The sequence below is a fragment of the Heterodontus francisci genome, chromosome 11 (genome assembly GCF_036365525.1).
Source record: "Heterodontus francisci isolate sHetFra1 chromosome 11, sHetFra1.hap1, whole genome shotgun sequence".
In the NCBI taxonomy this organism is placed as follows: domain Eukaryota; kingdom Metazoa; phylum Chordata; class Chondrichthyes; order Heterodontiformes; family Heterodontidae; genus Heterodontus; species Heterodontus francisci.
Window position 1 is genome coordinate 94,708,460 of NC_090381.1, and position 25,224 is coordinate 94,733,683.

General features: G+C 43.3%; 1 protein-coding gene across 1 annotated transcript in view; it reads left to right on the forward strand.

Annotated features, from left to right (window-relative positions):
* The window catches only part of dner (delta/notch-like EGF repeat containing), a 342,780-nt gene that overhangs the window by 293,406 nt on the left and 24,150 nt on the right, over positions 1 to 25,224 (forward strand). Inside the window, exons 8-9 of the mRNA XM_068042557.1 lie at positions 13,325 to 13,549; positions 25,052 to 25,174. Of these exons, the coding sequence (XP_067898658.1) occupies positions 13,325 to 13,549; positions 25,052 to 25,174 (348 nt within the window). The remainder of the gene's footprint in view (positions 1 to 13,324; positions 13,550 to 25,051; positions 25,175 to 25,224) is intronic.

The window sequence follows — 25,224 nt, forward strand, 5'->3', positions numbered from 1 at the left end:
CGAAAGGGACGAGGGACGGGAATCCCAGTGCCGGGCGCTGAAATGCTTGAGCACTGTTGAATCGCACTGGATGCTCTAAAAGGCTGAGGTGGGGTTCCCATTGCCGTTTCAGCCCGTGCCGGGAGCCCCACCAGTCCAACTGAATCCAGCCCAAGAAGTGCAGGCTAGCTTTAAATGGCACTAGCATCGCACAAACCTGGGACCCCTGCAGAGCTGTGTAGCCATTCAACAGCATGCTCAGCACTGTCTGCATGCTGCAAATTAGCAGGAAGCACAGTGTTGGTGTGCTGTCTGCATCAGAACGGGCGTGAGCCAATACTGCATTGCGAACCCCACGCCCGGTTTTATAGTCTATCAAATTTAGTCCCTGGAGTCTGTGTGTCAACCAGGAAGCCTGAGCTCAGCCCATAATTAAGTCTCACATCTGATTAATATGACTTCGATGAGCGTCTCATTGCTATCCAATTTCTGCAAAGGGGCCTAGTATAAGCATTAGGCCCCTTTCATTTTGTGAGGGCCCGAATGCCTGTTTTAAGTGGTCACGAGGGACACCTGAAAAATGGCCTGAAACAAGATTGGGTCAGGCATCTGTCAGGCGTTGTTGCCTCACCTCTTGACTAAGGAATGTGACAGTGGAAAGTTTTAGTCCCAGCGTTGAGCATTCTGTCAGATTCAATTGATACTGACTACTCTGGCCAAAAAAGTGGACTATGTGCACGACTGTGATGTGTCAGCTTGGCTCAGTTAAGGTCTTGAGTGAGAAGATTGTGGCTTTGAGCACTGTAACAGAATCTGAGTTTATAATCTAGGCTGGCATTTCAGTGCAATACTGGAGAAATGCTGCATTGTTAGCAGTGGAAGTGACTGAGGTCTTTTCTATCCTATGGCATTATCTGAACAATAGAAAGAAATTCTCCCAGACACATGACCGTACATTTCTTCCTCAACCAATGCTACTGAAAAAGACGATCTGATCACGAGTCCCTGCTGTTTGTTGAACATTGCTGGGATGGAATGGTTACGACCTATTCTTCCACATTGCACTTCAAATAAGATTCAGTGTGTGAAGTGCTGTGAGACATTATTAAAGTGACAAGGTGCTATATAAATGTAAATATCATTCAAATTATTATTTACTAAGCCAACTCTTAGGCTGGCTGATCATTTAAAGACCTCTTGCAATCATGGTTTAATTGAGCCTTACACATTTATCAAAGAATGTAGTAGTAGTTCTTGTCAGAAGTGGAAGAGACCTACATTTTCATTTGGTGGGGAGGATGGAGAGTTAAGTTCTCATTTATTCAATAAATATTATGATACTGCACAACATAATAGCATTTCATACTTCGAAACAGAATAAAGATTTGCATGCTGGAAGACACCAAAATTGTTATCGGCATCGGAACCAACATTGACTACAACTAAATAATTTGACTAATAAAAAAGCAAAATACTGTGGATGCTGGAAATCTGAAAGCAAACCAGAAAATGCTGGAAATACTCGGCAGGTCAGGCAGCATGTGTGGATAGAGAAATAGAGTTAACGTTTCAGGTCAATGACCTTTCATCAGAGCAACGGAGTACTTCCAGAATTTTCTGTGTTGTTTTAACTCATTTCACTGTTGACTTGCATTTTCCACTCAGAGGATAATATTTTAACTATTCATTATCAAAGCATCTGTGCAGTCTCCTAACTGCAGCTGCCAGTAACATAGCTGGTAATTTATCCAAATAAATTGAATGCATCAATAAATACAAATATTTGCAATTTGTCTATAAAGGATCCCTCAGGACATTATGACAATTGGGCCCAATTTTTAATGGATTTTGATACACTTCAATTCTCACCCACTGTCCACAAAAGGTCATTTTGTCCAATTTCAAAACCTGCAAATCTGTGATATAAAGAGCAATAAATTGGATAACAGTAAATGACTGGTTTTAATGATATAAGAAACTCTGGGCTAGATGTTATGGGCCCCCTTGAAGTGGTGTTTAGAGGCAGGGGGAACCCATAGAATCTCAACGGGTGGCAGGGGGTGGTGGAGGGCCTGTCCCTGCCCAGTCGCTAAGCAATTTTGCCAGGCTGTTAATGGCTTTCTGCCCAGAGGCCAATTGAAGCCCTTAAGTGGTCTATTAACAGACTCCCTCCCTGAGGCGCCCTCCCTGCGGGCTTGTGGGGGTCCCTCATCCATGGGCAATTTGTGGCCCACGGAGGACCCCTGATGGCAAAACCTCCACCTCCATGGATCCCTATGCCCCTGGACTTCACGCCCATCCCACCCACCCTCATCACCAGGGCCTTCCAGACTGGCCGCGGTGAACCCCTTCCCCACACTTATATGAGGTCTGTGGTTCCAGCGCTGGGCCTGGGTCCAAGGCCTCACCACTATCAGCAGTGGCCACCATGCCCAGTGATACTGCTGAGGTGCCGGCGCTGTGATTGGCCAGCAGCTCTTGGAGGTGGGAACCCCTTCTTTAAAGAGATGGCGATCCCGCGCCGGAAACTTTGCCCTCGGAACAATGGAGGATCACACTGGGGTGGGGGGAGGATGGGTGGTGCAAAAAGGTCGAGGCAGGTTTCTACCCGCCTTTTCAGACTGGCGCTGGAGCCCTCCACAAGATTCTGGCCAGTGAGTGCAAAGTTGAGCAGTTTGTAAATTCCAGCTGAGTTCTGGGGTTGCATTACTGCCTAGAAAAAGAACTTGCATTTATATAGTGACCTCAGTCTGTCCAAAATAGCTTCACAATCAATTAATTACTTTTGAAGTTTAGCCACCATTGTAATGCAGGGGAATGCAGGCAATTTGTGGACTGCAAGGTCCCACAATAGCAATAAGAAAAATGGCCAGATAATCTTTTATATGAAATAAAAACAAGAAATGTTACAACCACTCAGCAGGTCTGGCAGCATCTGTGGAAAGAGAAGCAGAGTTAACGTTTCGGGTCAGTGACCCTTCTTCGGAACTGACAAATATTAGAAATGTCACAGGTTACAAGCAAGTGAGGTGGGGGTGGGGCAAGAGATAACAAAGGAGAAGGTGTAGATTGGACAAGGCCACATAGCTGACCAAAAGGTCATGGAGCAAAGGCAAACAATATGTTAATGGTGTGTTGAAAGACACATCCTTTCAGGTGAAGCAGCGATTTACTTGTACTTCTTTCAATGTAGTATACTGTATTCGCTGCTCACAATGTGGTCTCCTCTACATTGGGGAGACCAAGCGCAGACTGGGTGACCGCTTTGCGGAACACCTCCGCTCAGTCCGCAAGCAGGACCCTGAACTTCCGGTTGCTTGCCATTTCAACACTCCCCCCTGCTCTCATGCTCACATATCTGTCCTGGGATTGCTGCAGTGTTCCAGTGAACATCAACGCAAACTCGAGGAACAGCATCTCATCTACCGATTAGGCACACTACAGCCTGCCGGACTGAACATTGAGTTCAATAATTTCAGAGCATGACAGCCCCCCATTTTACTTTCATTTTTAGTTATTTTTTCTTTTTTTCTTTTTTACATTTTTTACAATCCATTTTTTTTTGCACTTATTTCATTTCATCTTAGTTTGTTCAATTTGCTTACCCACTGTTTTTTAATGTTTGCACTTGCTGCTGTTCAATATTCAGTCCATTAACACCTTATCTGTACTAATGCTTTGTCTTTCAACACACCATTAACATATTGTTTGCCTTTGCTCCATGACCTTTTGGTCAGCTATGTGGCCTTGTCTAATCTACACCTTCTCCTTTGTTATCTCTTGCCCCGCCTCACTTGCTTATAACCTCTGACATTTCTAATATTTGCCAGTTCCAAAGATGGGTCACTGACCCGAAACGTTAACTCTGTTTCTCTTTCCGCAGATGCTGCCGGACCTGCTGAATGGTTCTAGCATTTCTTGTGTTTATTTCATATTTCCAGCATCCGCAGTATTTTCCTTTTACTCTGTTATATGATGTTGGTTGAGTGATAAATGTTGCTTTTTTAATAGTGCACTGGGGATTTTGTCTCCTGGCAGTGGTTATTGAAGAGTTGGCAATGGAGGACAATGGCTCTATGGGCCATTTCTTAAACCTAGTCATGTTATATATTCATGATACTGTAAGTCAAACTGTATCCTGAAACTATTACTGCAGAGAACAATAAAATAATCAAAGTTACGAAAGATGAAGTAATGGAGAGGGGTGATAATGGTAGTGCAGGTGATGTTGTGTGGATGGACTTTCCAAAGGCATTTGATAAGATATCACAAAATAGACGGGTTAGCAAATGTGAAGCCCAAGAGATTGTAGGAGCAGTGGCTGTGTGAATACAAAATTGGCTAAGGGACAGAAAGCAGAGAGTAGCAGTGAAAGGTTGTTTTTCAGACTGGAGGGAAATGTGCATTAGTGTCCCCAGGGTCGGTGTTGGAACAACTGCTCTTTTTGATATATACTAATGATCTGGACTTGGGTATACAGGGCATAATTTCAAAGTTTGCAGATGACATAAAACTCATGTATGTCGTGAATAGTGAGGGGGATAGTAACAGACTTCAGGAGGACATAGAAAAACTGGTGAAATGGGAAGGCAAATGGCAGATGACATTTAATGCAGAGAAGCATGAAGTAATTCATTTTGGTTGGAAGAATGAGGAGAGGTAATATAAAATAAATGATGCAATTTTAAAAGGGGTGCAGAAACAGAGGCCTAGGGGTGCACATACACAGGTCTTTGAAGGTGGCAGGACAAATTGAAAAGACTTTTAAAAAGGCATATGGGATCCTTGGTTTTCTAAAAGAGGCATAGAGTTCAAAAGCAAGGAAGCTATGTTAAGCCTTCATAAAACACTGCTTCGTCCCCAGCTGGAGTATTATGGCTTATTTTGGGCAGCACTCGTGAAGAAGCAATGTCCAAATTCAGTTTTTTTTTGTAGCAAAGCTGGTTTTCAAGTGTTCCTTTCAGTAAAGCACTGAAATCCAAGATGCTAACTGTCTTTGATTTGGCCTGTGACTTTTCTTCATGAAACTTGCTAGTATTTCTAGTACCTGGATAAAATCTCCATGGCATAGCCTTATTTTCTGATCAAACAACATTGCATTGGTCAGTCAATGGATTCCGGAGCATAAAAACAGTCCACTGACGCTGGCTAGCTGTTATATCGTTTCAGCAAAACTGCTATGAAACAATGAGTTGGAGCTGGCCTTCACTTAAATCAAGGTAATGAAATTTAGGATGACATAGAGAAAGTTATATTGCATTTTTAGATTGGTTTTCCAAATGTAGTAGCACAAACCCACTCCCGGAGGTGTAGTGGAACAAGATGGGAAAAAAAGTCCTTGTCTGACTAAATGACCATTAATTGTACATGCAATAACTGTTCCCCTTAGTAGTTCATGCTTCAATAAGATCATTACAGTTGCCACCAAGGTGCTACTGTATTTCAGGAATAAGATTGTTGAACAAATGGTCAAGTAAGTATTGCAATTACTATGGAAACAAATTGCTGTGAGGTGCAGTTCTGACTCCATGCCTGCTCTTTCATCTGTATTGTTTCTGATAACATAATGGGATTAGCTGCAGCAAAACAAATCCACTTCCTGCACTGCTTCTACAGTCCCTCAGCTAATGTGCCGATCCTTTAATAGGCTTGTGCAATGTTCAACAGATTAAACATTTTTTCATTTAACAAAATTGTTTCTTTCAGTTATCAAGATGGCTTGGTAATTGGATGCAGTTCCTTGTTGAAGGTGCAGAATAACAGAGCCTGAATTATGGATTAGCCTGTTAGATGTAGTAGAGTTGAACACAAAGAAGGGTGAGAGATAAAAAACAACAATAAGAATTTGCTTTTACAGTGCACCTTTTATTTAGAAAATCAGCCTACGGCACTTCAAAGAGGCTTAAAGAAAAATTGGATGCTGAGCCAAAGGAGATATGAGGGGAATTAACCAAAAAACTGGTCAAAGAGGAGGGTAAAGAGGGGTTTACAGGAGGAGAGGAAGGTGGAGGAAGAGGAGTAATCCCAAGTGTGAACCCTAGGTAGCTGAAGGTACAACCATCAATGGTGGGCCAAATACAGAAGGGCCAGAGTAAGAGGAATGGCGTGTCAGTTTCCTTACACTGTTCCTGGTGCCGGCCGTGTTCACCAAGGTGGGGAGAGGGCAGTATCGCAATCCCAGGGGACGAGGGATATCCCTTGAAAAGATGGCTACTCACTCCTCTACGAGAGTCCTAGACAGAGGCACAGAGGCAAAATAACTAATGCCACCTGCTCACTAGGACCACCATTGAGCAGGCCATCAGGCTTCTGAAGATGCATTTCTGGTGCCTGGACCGATCGGGTGACACCTTACAATACACTCCTGCAAGGGACTCACTCATTGTGATGGTCTGCTGCGCACTCCATAACATGGGCCTCCAGAGAGGTGTGGACCTTGAGGACAGTGTGGCCCTGGAAAGAAACAGCTCATTGGAGGAAGAGGAGGAGCAGGAGGTGGGAGAGAAGGAGGAAGAAGAGTTTGAGAGGAGGATGCAAAACATCAGATGCTCCGGCTGCACAGGCCGGGCATGATGCAGGGCACAAAAGTCTCATCAGGATGCCATGAATATGACATCTCATTTGATGCAGGAATGTTTCAATTAAGCCCCTCTGATCCAGGATGAGGACATGGTATGGAACTCGGTCTGAGCTGCCTGTGCTAATACATCTATTGAAGATGCAGCCTGGAACATCTAAACTCTTACCACCAATGAAGGAAGCATATCTGCCCAGAGGCTTTGCCATCACCATTGAGGAATCCTTGCTCACCTTCACCACCTCATACCTCTTTTCTTGTCCCACCATTAATAAAAGGAGTCTAACACATGCGGCTTCAAGTGTTGTTATTTACATATTGCTCAGAAAAGAAAACAGTGCACATTTACAGCAAGAAGACAGCTGAGTGACTCACTCAGTGCTCCGTGTGGCACGGTTATCCACGCTCGGCTACTTCTATGCGGTACTCCCCCTTTGTCCTTGGAGGAAGTAGAGGCTGCCTGCTCACTTGTCTCAGCTTGCAGCTGTGATGCATATGGAGGTCACCACATCGTGGAGGTGCCTGTGGGGGCACAGATGCTCCCACTGTCAGAAGAGCCAAAGAGCCGAAGATGATTAGGCACCCCATGAGGGGTGGCACACATCCTCCTCGGTGACATCCTCAGATTTTGGTTGGCTCTCCAGATGGCTGGAGGGGAGCACTAGCTGGGGCGCAACTGGCATCCCCTCCAAACATCTTTGTGCCATCAGCACCAGTGACTGGTCCACAGTGTGGTATGCATCCTGTGAACGTCAGTGCACAGTTCCTGCTAGCACTCCAAGTGCTGCCGCATATGACTCTCCACGAGGTTGGTCACTCTTTCAATGGAGGAGCTCATGCGCTAAAAGCCCTGAGCCATCGTGCCACACATGAGCTGGATGGACTTACATTTTCTGTCCATGACCTCACACTGCCTCAGGGAACTCCGACATGTGGGAGAACATCCCCTGCTGCTGGTCTAGGTTGAGCCTCCTCTCCTGAGACTTCTGTGGCCCTGCATCTATCTGTACTCAGCTGAGCAAGGCTCTGTCTGTCCTTCCTCCTCTGAGGGGAACTGCCCACTGCTGCCTCTGCCTCTGGCTCCTCCTCCTGCACACGAGTGCTGTGATCCTCACCCAGTGCCACCTTAAACTCGCACGAGGACCCACCAGGGTGAGAGTATTTGCATTGGTGGACTTGTAAGGTATGACGATTTTTTTTTGGTTCTTTGGTTGTCATTTGGGGCCACTGAGAGAGAGGGAGAAGGTCTCCTTGGTTGGTCGTCTGCATCTGTGGGACATGCAAGAAGAGATCATGAGAGCTCGCCTTGGAGAGCAGAGGCCTCTGCAGGGCTGAGGCTTCCCAATGTAACTCCGTGTTTGTCAGGCTATCAGACTGGGTGAGTGCAATTCACCCCCAGAGCGCATTTCCCTCTGTAATCACCATCTCCACCATAAGTACCCAATTTGCCAGGGCCAACAGCCTCCTGAATGATCTTGAGGTCAGCATATGAGAAACAAGGGACTGACCTGCCTCTGGATCCATGCCTCCGACTCTCCTGAGACATCATTGAAATGAAAAATTCAGCCCAAAGTTCACTATGATTCTTCACTGTCCACTTTCACCATTCAAATGGCAGCCACAGTAATGGCTGCCATGGTGAGTTTAAACCTGGCCTGCACTTGAGATGGCACGCCTCCATTTCCACCCTCCACAGCCATTAATTGGCCACGAAACCCGTTTCCATAGCAATTAAGTGGTCGCCCCCATGAATCTCAGGATTTAATTATGTTTCCCCTTCCAGGGGTGGGTTTGGAACCCAGAAACGGTCCCGACTTCGGTTTCCCACCTCTAAGGGAAAGATCCAGCCTAATGACTTTGGTCTTAGTTGGAGGAAATCTCTGGTAATCTAGTACTGGATGTCGGACAAACAATCTGATAGTTTAGAGACAGCGGAGGAGTGAAGCGAGGGGGTAATGAGGTAGAGCTGGGTGTCAGCAGCATACGTGTGAAAGCTGTGTTTTTGGATGATGTCGTCAAGCAGCAGCATGTAGTTGAGAAATAGAAGGGACCGAGGATAGATCCTTGGAGACACCAGAGGTATTGCGAACAGGAATAATATCTGCAAGGAAAGATAAGCCATAGGTCAAAATGTCTCTGCATCAAAATTTACATAAATTACACAAATAGGGCTAGATTTTGTTGAGCTCCTGACGTGGAGTTTCGTGGTAGGGGAGGACAGTAGATCGGCGTGGCAGTGGCCCGTCACGGAGCTCAATGCTGGGATTGCTGGGCCCGACCTTCTCGGCAACTGGGAAGCTCCATGGTGGCACACCCGCCACTCTGCAGTGGGACCATGCTTTAAATATTGAAATTATCTATTTGCATGCATTTAAATTGAATTACCCACAATCTTACTGTCAGTTCTGGATCTTCAGCACGACGGGCGGCACTCACGCGCCTTCATTTTCCTCTCCAGGGAAAGCTGGCACCACCAAGGTGGGGAAGGGGGGAACTCATCATTACTCATTCAGCAATCTAATCTAACCAATACAATAGATAATTAATTTTAAAAAACCAGAAGATTTTATATGATTGACTATAGAATATGCCATTGTTTCAAATGTAAAGTTAAGAAGTGGATTGACTTTCTCAACTGACCATTGAAAACCAAATAACTGGGAAAAGTTTAAGCTTGCATGAGGGTATTACGTTTAAGTGAAATACTAGAATCAGAAATTCCACTGAAGTGACTTGGAAATGGTTTGATACATTAGCGTTCAATACAGGTAACAAATTTATCCTTAAATCACATCTACATATGGTCTTCTGCCAACATCATCTTCAGACATGGGGTCAGCTTTCACATATATGTTGACGATGCCCAACTCTATCTCTGTACCATTTTTCTCAACCCCGTCACTGCCTCTTAATTATCAGACTGCTTGTCCGACAACCAGTCTGGGATCAGCTGCAGTTTCTTCCACCACAGCACTGGGGAGACCTAAGCAGTTGTCTTTGGCTCCTGCTACAAACTCACCCCTGATTCCTTACCCCAGTGCCTTCGAGAGAAGGGAGTGAAAGTTAACTGGAAAAAGAATTTTTAAAAGTACTGCTGCAGGCTAGCTGGGCTGAATGGTCGAATTATCTGATATGCTTTTTAAATATTATTCTTTATGGGACAGGCAACATGGCCCCTGATGGCTGACACACTGAGAACTGGCCAGCTCATTTGTAGCCAAGTGTGTTCAGTGCTTCTGCAGTTGCAGTGCTAGTGCTGCACAGCTGGGATCGCATTGTCGCCCCTTATATTTTTTTGGAGGTGGGCGTTCAGCAATTTGAATTGGTTTGTGTCCTCTCTTTATGGGTCTTCCTGCTCTGTTGTCTGCACAGTTTTGGGAAAATGGCCTGGGTTATCCATCTGCCATTGCCAGTAACTGGCTACTGGGACAGCAGGTCCAAGTTGATTCACCCATCAATTTTCCCTCCCTGTTGTAGGAAAGCTGTTACCCATCTGACGCTGTAGGGTTAACGTAGCTACAAAAATACAGAGATCTCCCGGGGGAAAGATTATAGAGCCTTGGTTGGACTATTGATGGACTCTGATAAACAAGGGATCGATCAGATAAGACAGCACTACTCATCAAAGGCAAATTGTGGTCAAGAAACATACTAAGTGCTCATTCTCAATCCTAAATTCCACAGTATTTAGATAAGTGTATTTGTGTAGCTTTAATAAGGAGACTGATTAACTGGGTCAGATTAACAAAAGTAGAGTTTTAATCTTGTAAAATTGGAGGTACCCTTGTGCCATGGGTCAGTAACTGGGTAAGACGAGGAGGAGCGGGTGTTTGCTGATTGCCGGGAGGTGCCAAGGTTGTGTTCCCAGTGATCTGTACTGTGGCCTCAGTATTTCACTAAACAGATATATAATACTGACGGAAGAAGGAATTTTGAGAGTTGTATATCCAAATTTACAGTTGACGCTATGTTAAGAGACACAGCAAGTTGTGTAGATGGGAGCAAGAAGTAACAAAGCAACATTGACAAACTCAAGTGAGTGGACAAAACTATGGCAAATGGTGTTCAATGTGAGGAAGTGCTAGAAATCTGAAATAAAAAAATAAAATTCTGGAAATACACTGCAAGCCAGGCGGCATCTGTGAAGAGAGAAACAATGAACATTTCAGGTCAATGACCTTTAGTCAGAACTGGAAGAAGTTGGAGATTTAACAGTTTTTAAGCAAGTACAAAGGCAGGACAAAGGCAGGAAAGAAGGGGGAGGAAACAACAAAAGGGTATGATGGAAGGCAGGAGAAGTGAAATGACAAAATGAATGATGGTGCAAGACAAAAAGAGGTGGTAATGGGAAAAGTAAAGAAACAAAAGATGGATCTAGAACCATTACCAGCTCTTGCTGTGTGAAAAGTGAGGTTATCCAATTTGGATATGAGAAAGACAGATTGGGATATTTTTTTCATGGAGAGAATATAGGAGCTGTGGAGCAGCAAAGGGATTTCAATGCCCATGTGCTAAAATCATGAGGAGCTAGTGCACAGATACAATATTGGTCCTGGCAGTTTCGCCAGAATGACGCTAGGACTTAAAAGGTTAAATTATGAGGACAGGTTACTTAAACTTGGCTTGTATTCCCTTTAGTTTAGAAGTTGAGAAGTGAGCTAATTGAGGTGTTTAAAATGTTAGAAAATCATAGGGTAGATGTGTAGGAACTATTTCCTTTGTTGGAGGAATCCAGAACAAGAGGGCACAATCTTAAATTAGAGTTAGGCCAATTAGGAGGCAAATTCCAGTGCAGGTCAATGTTGGAGGGCACCAGTGGGCACAGTACCAGCACAAGTGCTAAGATCACAGCCCATGGAATTTTGGGACAATTATTTGAACAAGTCACTGCCATGTTCAGACCTTGATACCTTAGGGGTGAGCCAGAATTTCAATGAGTCATTTCCATTTAATTTTCTTTATGTAACATGATTCAACTGCCAAATTAGGTATCACACAAACCTAAGCCTCAAGCTATTATCCCTTATTGAGGAATACTTGTTCATGGTACCAACTTCAATACCATGATTGGAAATTCAATGTGTGGAAATATCACTTTTTTTAATCTTGAGATGTGGGCGATACTGTCAAAGCCACAGTTATTGCTCTGAGAAGGTGGAGGTCTGCCCTCTGATTGAATCATTGCAGTCCTCGTAGTGACGGTTCGGCCCTGATGATGTTGGGCAGGAAATTCCAAGATACTAACCCAGCAACAATGAAAGAATGGCAATATGTGTCCAGTTCAGGGTGGTGTATATAATTTGGAGGGGATCTTGGATATGACAATATTGCTTGTCCTTGGTCATAGAGGCCATGGGGGAAAGAGGTACTGTCACAGCAAGCTTGACAATGTGTTGCTGCTAGATGGTGCATACTACAGCCACAGTGAGTCAGTGGTAGATACTTAATCTAATGGCAGAGGCCCCAAACAAACAGACTGCTTTGTTCTGAATGGTTGCATTTCACGAGTATTCTTCAGGTTGGGTGTTGATTTGTACATTAGTCCACTCTAAAAAATAAATCAAAAAAAGGACACCACAAGGATGTCATTCAAATTGCTGAACCAACATACTGTTTAAACTGCACAAGATTTTAGGATCACAATTCCCTCCATCAAGTTATTTAAATATATATATATAACAGTTTACCTGCCGCAATAACTTTCCAGTTCCTGAAAGCTTTTATATTTGACAAAATTACAGCATCCACTCTTGTACAATAGATTCAGGCAAATTACCTTGCCAATTGTCAATGACTGCTCCAGACTGTCACTGGAGGCCGGATGTTTCTTGGGGCTTTTTCCTCTCCATTGTCATATCAGAGGAGGTTCAGCAGAAACCCTGGGCCGGATTTCTCTGTGGGCTCCTGCCATCAGGCTCAAATGGGGATCAGAAGCCACACTGTGTGGGAAACAGTCACTGTAATTTTCCCTAAAGCAGCCTATTAATGACCAGAGGGTGACCTTGCCGTCCAATTAAGGATGGTGGGCAGGCTCTCAAAGCTAAACGGCCAATCAAAGGCCTTCCAGCTTGAAAGGAGCAGCAGGATGCTATGGCAGGTAAATGAGGGAGAGGGCGCCCCAAAATGGACATGCCCTCTCTCCAACATTTTTAGACGTAGATTCAGCAGCCGATCTATCACTGTATGCTGGATTGGTGGCTGGGGAGCCCTCTACAGAATGGCCTGCGGCAGCTGCTGCATCCAGGCAGACAGAAAAGGCCTCTGAACCTGCCTGGAGTGCTGGTCCCCAGTCCGTCCCCCGGAGGCCAACTCCAGGCAGCTAATCTGTCCCCCGCTGCCTCCAGAAACCTGGAGGCCGACTGAAAAATCCCAGATGGCCTCCGATAACAGGCCTTAATAGGCCTTTCAGTGGCTTAATAGGCTTCCTGCCACTCGCGGGCATGTAGCCCTACCGCAACCCCCATCCCACCTCCGGGAAAATGTCCTGAGGACAGGATGGAGCCAAGGAATGGGAACACAGGCCAGCGGCGCGAGCCTTACTCCCGTCTGCCTCCATTCTGGGCTCCAGTAAGGCCTTAAAATCCTCCCCCCTGTTTTTTCATGTAAATGGGATTTCTGCTCAAGTTGTTAGCGGAGCAGGAGAACCCAAAGAAATTCATCCCTATTGTGTCACTTTTGTCCCTAAGACTGAGCATATATGTACTAGGCCACCATGTTTATTTTGACTCTGTGTGTCAATATCATGCTTGTCTATGATTTAAATTACAGGTTTTACAGGCCTGGCATGTGAGCAGAAGATTGATCCTTGTGCCTCGTCACCCTGCCAGAACAATGGGACCTGCTTTGCAGATGGCACGTCGTATAGTTGTAACTGCAGTCCAGCCTATACTGGACCACTCTGTGCTCAGCTAATTGACTTCTGTGCACTTAATCCCTGCTCCCATGGCAGCTGCCGCAGCGTTGGAACGAGTTACAAATGCCTTTGTGTCCCAGGTACGATAAATTCTCAATGAGCTTCATTGTTTGCTCCTTTTCTTCAGTAAGGATGTCACAAGTGGCACGGTGAATATTTTCATTCCAGGAAAGAAGTTACTATGTGTTTGAAGGATATCTCCTTGAAGATAACCGTGTGGAATTCTAGCATACTGATACAAAGATGGCTGAAATGACCTGCCAACTTTATAAATGGTGGTGCAATGCAATGTGACAAATAAAATAATAATTACTATATGCACTAACATAGAAGTTAGTAGTAATCAGAGACAAAATCAGATCAGTTAGACATTCAAGCTTACAAACAAGACAAATAGGAAAACAGCTGGTCCATCAAGCCTGCCCTATATTGGCATAGTGCAATTTAAGCACACAATGAGCTTTATATAACCAGCCATATAATCTCCCAGTCGAGGCACATATCAGAGAAAAAAAACTAGATCAATCTAAGTCAAAGTCGATCAAGCAAGTTCCAGGAGATCACAGCGAGTTGAGGACACATCCCCCAATAGCCCACTTACCTTTTAAATTCTGTGATATCAGCCACAGTTATCCAGCTCCTGCTTGAGCATTTGCATTACATCCACATTCACTGCCTAAGCTGGTAACTTGTTCCACAGTTTGAGAACTCTCTGTGAAAAGAAGTAAGTCCTGACTAACTTGGCAGGGGTGTAGGAACCAGGTGGAAATATCAGAGAGGAATACCAAGGTGCACAGGATACTGGGAGAGATAGATAGCACTAGAGTAGGGGTCAGAGTAAGGGATAAAGTAATAAAGTCTGAATCAGAGTTAATGTGCATGTATGTGAATGCACAGAGTGTGGTTAATAAGATTGATGAGTTACAGGTGCAGATTGCCATGTGGGAATATGATCTTGTGACTATAACAGAGGCCTGGCTCAAAGAAGGGCAGGACTGGGTGTTAAATATTCCTGGATATAAGGTGTTCAGGAAAGATAGGAAAGGGAAAAATGGGGGAGGGGTGGCAGTATTGATTAAGGAGAGCATTGCAGTGCTGGAGAAAAAGGATGTCCTAGAGGGATCGAGGACATAATCTATTTGGCTAGAGCTAAGGAACAAAAAAGGTACAGTTACATTGCTTGGTGTTGTCGTTAGGCCACCAACTAGTGGGAGGGAAGTAGAGAAACAAATTTGCAAGGTAATTACAGAGAGGTACAAAAATTATAGGGTAGTTATAATGAAGGACTTTAATTATCTAAACATAGACTGGGATAATAGTAGTGTAAAGGGCAGTGAGGAGCAAGAGTTCCTAGAGTGTTTTCTACAGCAGTATGTTTCTAGTCCAAAGGAGGCACTGCTAGACCTGGTTCTTGGGAATGAGGTGGGACAAATGGATCAAGAGTTAGTAGGAGAACAATTACAGGACAATGATCATTGCATCATAATGTTTAGGCTGACTATGGAAAAGGACAAAGGACGATCCAGAGTAAGAATAATTAACTGGGGGAAGGCCAACTTCAATGGGGTAAGGATGGAGCTAGGGCGAATAAATTGGGGTCGAAGAATGGCAGGAAAAACAGTAGCTGAACAATGGGCTACCTTCAAAGAAGAGATTGTTTGGGCACAGTTGCGGTATGTTCCCTCGAAGGAGAAAGGTAGGCTAAACAAATCCAGAGCTCCCTGGATGACAAAAGAGGTAGAGAATAAGATAAAGAAGAAAAAGTGTTCTTGTGACAGATGTCAGGTTTTGAGAACCAGGCTGAATATAGAAAGTTCAGAGGGGAAGTGAAAAAACAAATAAGAAAAGCAAAGCGAAAGTATGAAAAGAGATTCGCAGTTAACATAAAAGGAAATCCCATAGTTTTCTATAGACATATAAATAGTAAAAGGGTGGTCAAAGGAGGAATGGGGCCGATTAGGGACCAAAAAGGGGATTTGTGCAAGGAGGCAGAAGGCATAGCTGAGCTATTAAATGAATATTTTGCATCTGTCTTTACTAAGGAAGAAGATGCAACCCAGGCAATGGTGAAGGAGGAAGTAATTCAGACACTAGAGGGGTTTAATATTGAAAAGGAGGAGGTATTGGATAGGCTGTCTGTACTTAAAATGGATACGACAGCAGGACCGTATGAGATACATCCAAGTATACCGAGATTGGAAATGAGACTGGAAATTGCAGAGGCCATAATTTTCTTAGACTTGGGGGTTGTGCCAGAGGACTGGAGAATTGCAAACAGTACACTCTTGTTCAAAAAAGGGTGTAAAGATAAGCCCAGCAACTGTAGGCATGTAGGCTTAACTTTGGAGGTGGGGAAAATTCGAGAAAGAATAATTCGGGACAAAATTAATAGTCACATGGACAAATGTGGGTCAATTAAAGAAAGTCAGCTTGGATTTCCTAAGTGAAAATCATGTTTAACTAACTTGCTGGAGTTTTTTGAAAAGGTAACAGAGAGGATTGATGAGGACAATGCAGTGTACATGGACTTCCAAAAGGCGTTTGATATAGTGCCGCACAACAGACTAGGGGGCTCATGGAATAAACAGAAGAGTAGCAACATGGATACAGAATTGTCTGAGTAACAGGAAACAAAGAGTGATTGCTATTGGATGTTTTTCGGGCTGTAGGAAGTTTTGTAGTGGAGTTCCCAGGGGTCAGTGTTGGGGCCCTTGCTTTTCCTGATATATATTAATTGACTTAGACCTTGTTGTAAAGGGCACAGTTTCAAAGTTTGTGGATGATATGAAACTTGGAAGCATTGTGAACTGTGAGGAGGCTAGTGTAGAACTCCAAAAGGACATAAACAATTTGGTGGAATGGGTGGACAGGTGGCAGATGAAGTTCAATGCGGAAAAATGTGAAGCGATATATTTTGGTGAGAAGAACATGGAGAGACAATATAAAATAAAGGTTACAATTCTAAAGGAGGTGCAGGAGCAGAGGGACCTGGCTGTATATGTGCATAAGTCATTGAAGGTGGCAGGACAGTTTGAGAGAGCAGTTAATAAAGCATACAGTATCCCAGGTTTTAATAATACAGCCATAGAGTACCAGAGCGAGGAGATTATATTGAAATAAAAACAGAAAATGCTGTAAATACTCAGCAGGTCTGGCGGCATCTGTGGAGAGAGAAGCAGAGTTAACGTTTCAGGTCAGTGACCTTTCATCAGAACTGAAGTTATGTTGAACTTGTAAAAGACACTAGTTCAGTCTCAGCTGGAGTATTGCGTCCAGTTCTGAGCACTGCACTTTAGGAAGGATGCAAAGGCATTAGAGAGGATGCAGAAAAGATTCACAAGAATGGTTCCAGGGATGAGGAACTTAGTTATGAAGATTGATTGGAGAGGTTGGACTGTTTTCCTTGGAGAAGAGAAGGCTGAGAAGAAATTTGATAGAGGTATTCAAAATCCTGAGGGGCCTGGACAGGGTAGATCGGGAGAAACTGTTCCCGCTCATTAAAGGATCGAGAACGAGACGGCACAGATTTAAAGTAATTGGTAAAAGAAGCAAAAGCGAGTGGTTAAGATCTAGAATGCACTGCCTGAGAGTGTGGTGGAGGCAGGTTCAATTCAAGCATTCAAAAGGGAATTAGACTGTTATATGAAAAGGAAGAATGTGCAGGGTTACAGGGAGAAGGCAGGGGTGTGGCACAAGGTGAAATGCTCATTAGGAGAGCTGGTGCAGGCACAATGGGCTGAATGGCCTCCTTCTGCACTGTAACAATCTGTGATTCTGTGATTGTGTAATTCTGCGACATCTAGCCTAGTTCTTTGTAATTTATACTCACGTCCCCTGGTTCTCTCTAACCTATCTAACTCAAATAGCCTATCCACATGGATTAAGTCGAATCCATTCATTATTTTCAATGAGTCAATCAACTCTCCTCAATGTCAACACTTTTTTACAGTAAAAAGCCCCAAATGTCTAAGCCTATTATGGTAAATTAGGGCCTTTAAACTAGGTATCAATCTAGATGTTCTCCTCTGAAACTTTTAAGAAAGGAAGACTTGCATTTGTATAGCACTTTTCACGACCACTGGATGTCTCAAAAAGCTTCACAGCCAATGAAGTACTTTTGACGTGTAGTCACTGTTGAAATGCAGGAAACACAACAGCCAATTTGCGCACAGCAAACTCCCACAAACAGCAATGTGATAATAACCAGATAATCTGATTTTGGGTTATTGATTGAGGGATGAATATTGGTAAGATACCAGGGGTATCTCCCCTGCTCTTTTCAAAATAGTTACATGGAATCTTTTACATCCACCGTAGCAGACTGATGGGGCCTCAGTTTAATGCCTCATCCAAAAGAGAGCACCTCAGCCATTGCAGTGCAACTTCAGTACTGTACTGGAGTGTCAGCTGTGGTTTTTGTGTTCAACTCCTGGAATGAGACTTGAACCCAGAACTTTCTAATTTAGAGGTAAGAATGCCACCAACTGAACCACAACCGATGGTAGCAAGCTGCTCCAATCACTCACCATGTAACAGCACCATAACTGGGCACAGTTTTACAGGCAAGGCCTAACCAATGTCTTATATGAGGACAGTTTACTATTTTTGTTTTGTTCTTGATCATTCTGGCAATGCATCCTAACACTATATTTTCTTTTGCTATAGCCTCGCAGCATTTCATGTAATATGACACCTAGGTCTTTCTCCTGCTCAGTAGCATTTAATGGCATTGTAGGCATTAGCCCAATAAACATGCATATTACTAAATTTATTTCTGAAGATCAGGCAGTTTATAATGGGCAACTGATCCACAATGCCAGTTTTATGCCCAAGTAGCAATTTAATGATCTACCTCGACATTTTATCCTTGATTTTCACAGTTTCATTGCTTCAAGACACTGTAAATCTGCATAATACAGGAAGGGTTTAAAAAAGCATTTCACCATGGATTTACTCTGAATCTATGTTAAGGATGAATTCTGATTAAAGTGGGTCATAGAAATAGAACTAGGACTCTAACTTAAATAAAATAAGACTATGTCCCTCTTAGTGAATCAACTGCAGTTTCATTCCACCCACTTCCATAAGCAGGTAATCGAAAAATTTAACTTCAGCTTATCAAGATCCATTGTATTCCTTTTATTAGCATAACAGGTCATAGCCAAACCAAAGCAAGATCCAAGGCAATGATCCAGTTGAGGGATTCGGTTGGTTTATACAGAACTCTTTGCACTGCCCCAGTAATGTGTCTTAACTCTAATTCCAAAAGACTGGACCACAGTTCATCAATGGGATATTTTTATTTCCTATGCTCTGTGATGTCTGACTGGGGGTAATTTTGACTTTGTGCAATAGGACAAAATGGGTGACAGCAATGCACAGCCTCTTTTACATCTCTCCCCATTCTTATTTCCATCAATGCTGACTCACAGTCACCCATTTAACATTATTGTGCAAAGTCAAAATTGCCCCCACTCAGTCTAAGAATGCAGTGCCAAATTATACTTGTGTGCTTGACAATGCAGCCCATTAGTGGCCCAAGCACTGTAACTAGGATTGGTTATACATGGGCCCTCTTGTTTCTTCAGTGGCAAGCTAATAATCTCAACCATGCTACTGAATGAGGCACAATGAGGCAAAATTAGTCAGCAAGTCACCCAGTCCTGAGTAAGTTTAAAGCAGAGATTGAAAGATTTCTAAATACCAATAACATAAAGGGATGTGGGGATAGTGTGGGAAAAAGGCATTGAAGTGGATGATCAGCCATGATCGTATTGATGGGCAGAATGGCCGACTCCTGTTCCTATGTTCCTATGTCCTATGTTCCTATGTTCCCTGACTACATCCTTGTGGCTGGCTCAAGAGCACCATTGCTCTAGATTTGGGAGCAGCTTATCTGCCTGCTCTTGCAGGGAGAGAATGACGGACTTATGACACAAGCGAAACCTAAAAAAGGGGAGAGAAACCATTTTAATGGGCATAAATAAGGAGAAAAATCAGAATATATGTAAGATCCTCTTTTTTCAATTCTTTCATGGGATGTAGGCATCACTGGCAAGACCAGCATTTGTTGCCCATCCCTAATTGCCCTTGAACTGAGTGGCCTGCTAGGCCATTTCAGAGGGCAGTTAAGAGTCAATCACATTGCTCTGGTCTGAAGTCACATTTAGGCCAGATCAGGTAAGGACGATAGATTTCATTCCCTAAAGGATAGTAGTGAACCAGATGGGGTTTTTACAACAATCAATGATAGTTTCATGGCACCATTACTGAGACTTTCAATACCTGATTTATATTAATTGAATTTTATTAATTAATTAAATTTAAATTCCACCAGCTGCCATGGTGGGAATTAAACCCACATCCCCAGGGCATTAGCCTTAGCCTCGGGATTACTAGTCCAGTGACATTAACATTACCCCACCATCTCCTCTTGGCATGTATAGAACATATCATTTGTCCAGACATAGCATAAGAAATAGGAGAAAGAGTAGGCCATTCAGCCCCTCAAGCCTGCTCCACCATTCAATAAGATCATGGCTGATCTGATGTGGCTTTAACTTCATTTTCCTCCCTGTGCCCAATAATCCTTGACTCCCTTGTAGATCAAAAATCTGTCTAACTCAGCCTTGAATATATTCAATGACCCATCCTCCAATTGCTCGCTGGGAAAGAGAATTCTAAACACTAATGACCCTCTGAGAGAAGAAATTCCTCCTCAACTCTGCCTTAAATGGGAGACCCATTAATTTAAACTGTGCCCTCCAGTTTGAGACTCCCTCACAAGGGGAAACATCCTCTCAGCATCTACCCTGTCAAGCTCTGTAAAAATTTTGTATGCTGCAATGAGATCACCTCTCATTCTTCCAAACTCTAAAGAATACAGACCCAGTCTCCTCAATTTCTCCTCATAGGACAATCCCGCCATCCCAGGAATTAGTGTGGTGAACCTTCATTGCACTCCCTCTATGGCAAGTATATTGTTATGACCGAGTGAGGAAGGGGTCTCAGGCTTCCCTTTTTCCCCTTTCATGGTTTGGCTGTAACAGGGTATATCTTCTAAAACACCATATTGTTAGCTTCACGTCAGTGAGTCCTTGCTCACTGCTCCATAATTGTAATTGTAAATAAACCAACCAGACAGGTTTTCTCAGGTTTAATCAAGAAAGATGTAAGTTTATTAACCTTATCACTCTAACTCGGTTAAAGTTACTAAACTACACAATGCAACCACGCATATGAGATAAACACGCACACAAATAGATACAGAGGGGGAGAAAGAATTCAAGGGGGAGGTTTAAGTAGGGTTGGCAATTAACATTCAGAATTCAGTTACTGTCTTTCAGTTTGGATGTAAAGACCTTGATTGGAGTTGAGGTCTTGAAGTTCTCACTGGGGCTCAGTGCACACTTTCAAACTTGGTTCTCTTTGGACCCAGAAAGCTGAAGAAGTCCTCTGCCTTGAGGCTGAAGCTGCTTCCGTGGATCCCTGGGACTTTGCTTGAGAGAGGGAGAGGCAAGGAGACCTTCCTTCTCTTTTGTCTTCAAACTGTAGTCTTCCCAAACCTATGAGGCATAATTCAAACAATTCCCAGTCTGACCAGCTCTTTGTTTGAAACAGCATCTTCTGCGAGGGTTGTTGATTCTCAAAGTTCTCCAGTCACACTCGGAGGGGTGTAGAGCTCTGGCTCTTACACAGACAAAGAAGGTTGATTATTATGATTGCCCAGACCAATCTTGTTAATTGAATCAGTGAGCACTCCCATTGTTTCTCTATTCAACTTTCTCTCAGAATGCAAATGTACAGCCATGTTTCAGCTGTCCAACTCTGTGGTCTTTTTTAAACAAGTTCTGTGCAAAGTCCAGTAAAAGGGTTCAAGTAGTGTTCCATCTGACAAAATTAATATGTTTCCATTTGGCAGGTGTGTTTTCCATCACAATATCCTTCCTTAGGTAAGGAGACCAAAACTGTACACAGTACTCCAGGTGACCCCCCACCTGACTTTTGGAGCTCTGTAAAATCCTGGCCAGCCTGTCTAAATCCCCTCGAAGTCTCTTTGCATCCACCTCACAATTCACATTCCCACCTAGCTTTGTGTCATCAGCAAACTTGGAAATATTACATTTGGTCACCCCATCCAAATCATTGATATAGATTGTGTATATCTGGGGCCCAAGCACTGATCCTTGCGCTATCCCTTTAGTCACAGCCTGCCAAGCTGAGAATTCTCTGTTTTCTGTCCGTTAACCAATTCTCAATCTATGCCGGTATATTACCCCCAATCCCATATGCTCTAATTTTGCTTAGTAACCTCCTGGGTGGGACCTTATTGAAAGCCTTCTGAAAATCCAAATACACCACATCCACTGGTTTCCCTTTATCTATTCTGCTAGTTACATCCTCAAAAATCACTAACTCGAGCCAATCTGCTATTCACACTAATATATCTCCCCCAACACCATGAGCTCTTGTCTTGTGTAAGAACCTGTCATGTGGCACCTTATCGAATGTCTTTTGGAAATCCAAATACATTATGGTCTGAATTTTACAGATCCCCGACATTGGGGGTCGTGGTGGGGGGCCAGAAAATGCCGCCGGGAGAAGTTCACCACAGACTTCAACACTGGGATGGCTCGGCCTCATATTACCGGCGGCAGCGAGGCCCCATGTCGGCTCCCCCGCCCCAGCAACAGGAGCCCAATTTAAATATGCAAATAATTTAAATAAATGAATTAATTACCATCGCGCTCCCACCATCCGTCCCGGAGCGATTTTGGTGCCGGTGGTCGGCACTCCCGCGCCTTTGGAGGTGGGGAGCGGGGTCAAACTCATCTCATTGGTGTGGGGGATAGTGGGAAGGGTTACAGTGCACAGTTTATGGAGGGGGGGAAGGTCAGGTGCACAAGGTAAGTATTTTGTGGGGGAGAGGGCAAGGAATTATTTCTGTGGTTATTGGGGGGGGATTGGGAGAGGGTCAAGATCAATTTATTTAATGTTTTAAAATCAATCTAGCTTTAAATATTTAAATTGTAACGTAAGGCTCGAAGCCCTTTAAAAATGGCGTCAGCGCCTGCGCAAAGACAGCTGATGCCATTGCCGGTGTCAGACACCCTGCCCCCTCCAAGTCACTGGGGGGGGCAGTCCACCCTGACTATTTAAACGAGCTGCCTCATTTAATATCGCAGTGACTCAGTGAAGTGCGGCCCGCACTAGTTCCCCTTTATCCACTATGCTTGATACATCCTCAAAGAACTCTAATAAATTTTTCAAACACGATTTCCCTTTCACAAAACCATGTTGTCTCTGCCTAATCATATTGTGATTTTCTAGATGTCATGCTACTGTCTCTTTAATAATTGATTCTAGCGTTTTTCTAATGACAGACGTTCGACTAACTGGCTTATAGTTTCCTGCTTTCTGTCTCCCTTCTTTCTTGAACAGGGGTGTTACATTTGCAGTTTTCCAATCCACTGGGGCCTTTCCAGAATCTAGGGAATTTTGGAAGATTACGACCAACGCACCCGCAATCTCTGCAGCCATTTCCTTTAAGACCCTTGGATGCAGGCCATCCAGTCCAGCCTTTAGTCCCATTAGTATTCCCATTACCTTTTCTCCAGTGACAGTAATTGTTTTAAGTTCCTCCCTCCCTCTTGCCTCCTGATTTTCTACTCTTCTTGGGACACTTTTTGTGTCTTCTACTGTGAAGATACAAAATCTTTGTTCAAAGTCTCTGCCATTTCCTTGTTTCCCATTATTTATTCCCCAGTCTCACTCTCTAAGTGACCAATGCTCACTTTAGCTACACTTTTCCTTTTTATATATTTCACTGTTTTTATATATCTTGCTAGTTTTCTTTCATACTCCAAGTTCTCCCTCTTAAGTCATCGTTTGCTTGTTTCTAAAATTTTCCCAATCCTCTGGCCTACCACTCATCTTCGCAACATTGCACACCTTTTCTTTCAATTTGATACCATCCTTAACTTCCTTTGATAGCCATCGATGATGCATCCTTCTGGTAGAGTCTTTCTTCGTCAATGGAATATATCTTTGTTGAGAGTTATGAAATATCTCCTTAAATGTTTGCCACTGCTTCTCCACAGTCTTACCTTTTAACCTATTTCCCCAATCTACTTCAACCAACTCTGTCTTCAAACCCTGGTAATTGCCTTTATTTAAGTTTAAGACACTAGTTATGGACCCACATTTCTCACCCTCAAACTGAATGTGAAATTCTGTCTTATTGTGCGATGATCACTCTTGCCTAGAGGATCCTTTGCTGTGATCCTTACTATATCGTGCTGTGTACTATCTCTCACAAATTTTATACATGTGATTACTTGGAACAAAACTACTTAGAAGGAGCAGTTTACCCAATGGTTATACTGTTGTTCATTAAGTGAAATAGAGACAATGGCCTAGACATTACCACTGGCAACATTAGCAGGCAGTTGCTCAACACGTTTCTATGACATTCCTTTGTCCACTATTTTAGCAGAGGCATTAACCCAGAAAAATATCAATTTGTTAAGAACTCATCGATTCATATCAGTTACACGAACATGTAAGCTAATGTCATGGTCAGCGTTGTAATTTGTCCTGGGGGAGAATAATGTATTAGACATAATTAAAAATGTCAAGTTGTGAAAATCATGACAAAGGTCATCACAGACATATTTTGTGGGAACTTGGGGCACTCGGTTCTACTTTTTTCTTTGGGTTGTGTTGGGCACTAACTCTCCATTGATACAGCCAAGCCTGCTGAATGTTTGCGAATTTTCTGTTTTCTGCACCCAAAATAAATGTTTTGTAGTTTAATACTGCCATCTACTGACCAAGCTGACCTGACATGCACAAAGCTGTCAGTTGCATTGCTACTAAAAAAAAACTTCCTTACTATATTTCCAATATGAATTTTGTTTATTATCTATGTAACCTGCAGGTGGAACCGTGTTATAGTTATCACTGTGAAGCCTTCCAAGAGGCATTTTTCCTCAGTGTATAAAATTATTGAAAACAATGTTGCATAGCATCAAAGTGGTGCAGATCAGACAGGAACAGTGTTTTGATCTGCCATTCTGAAGCAGGTCACTTCTTTTCATGAATGGACATAAGAACATTAAGAATTCAAGGACAGGTAGCCATTCATACCATCTTGTCTCTTTAATTTTCCACTGCACTTTGAACTCCTGAAATGCCTCCTGAAGTACCAGATAGATCATTCTGTTTGTCACCCTTTGAGTTAATATATCAAACATCATTTGTAATTATTTGATGCTTTCAAAAACATACTAACAGTGACACTTACTCTAAAAATAATTCAGTGAAGGAATATGGACAATTACTATCTTGGGTGGCATTGTTAGTTTGGGAACCTCACTCCAGCTCCTATATGATGCAAACCCATAGCACAAAGCTGCCCATAGCTATACTTTGGGTCATATTTATGTACAATTGGTTCATACATTGTTAATGTAGACCAGTTACTGTCTTTGGCCCTCAGGCTCACCTTCAGCTGCAGTTTGAAACAGTCATTGCCGTGAGGACATGGTACAATTTAAGTATGAATAATTTGTTCTCCACAGGTTACCATGGTCTGTACTGTGAAGAGGAATACAACGAATGCCTTTCAGTCCCCTGTCAGAATTCGGGCACGTGCAAAGACTTGGTAAATGGGTATGAATGCCTGTGCCCTGATGAGTATGAAGGTAGGTCATGAGAATCTCTCTTTGAGGCATACGCCTTTAACTCTTTGGCT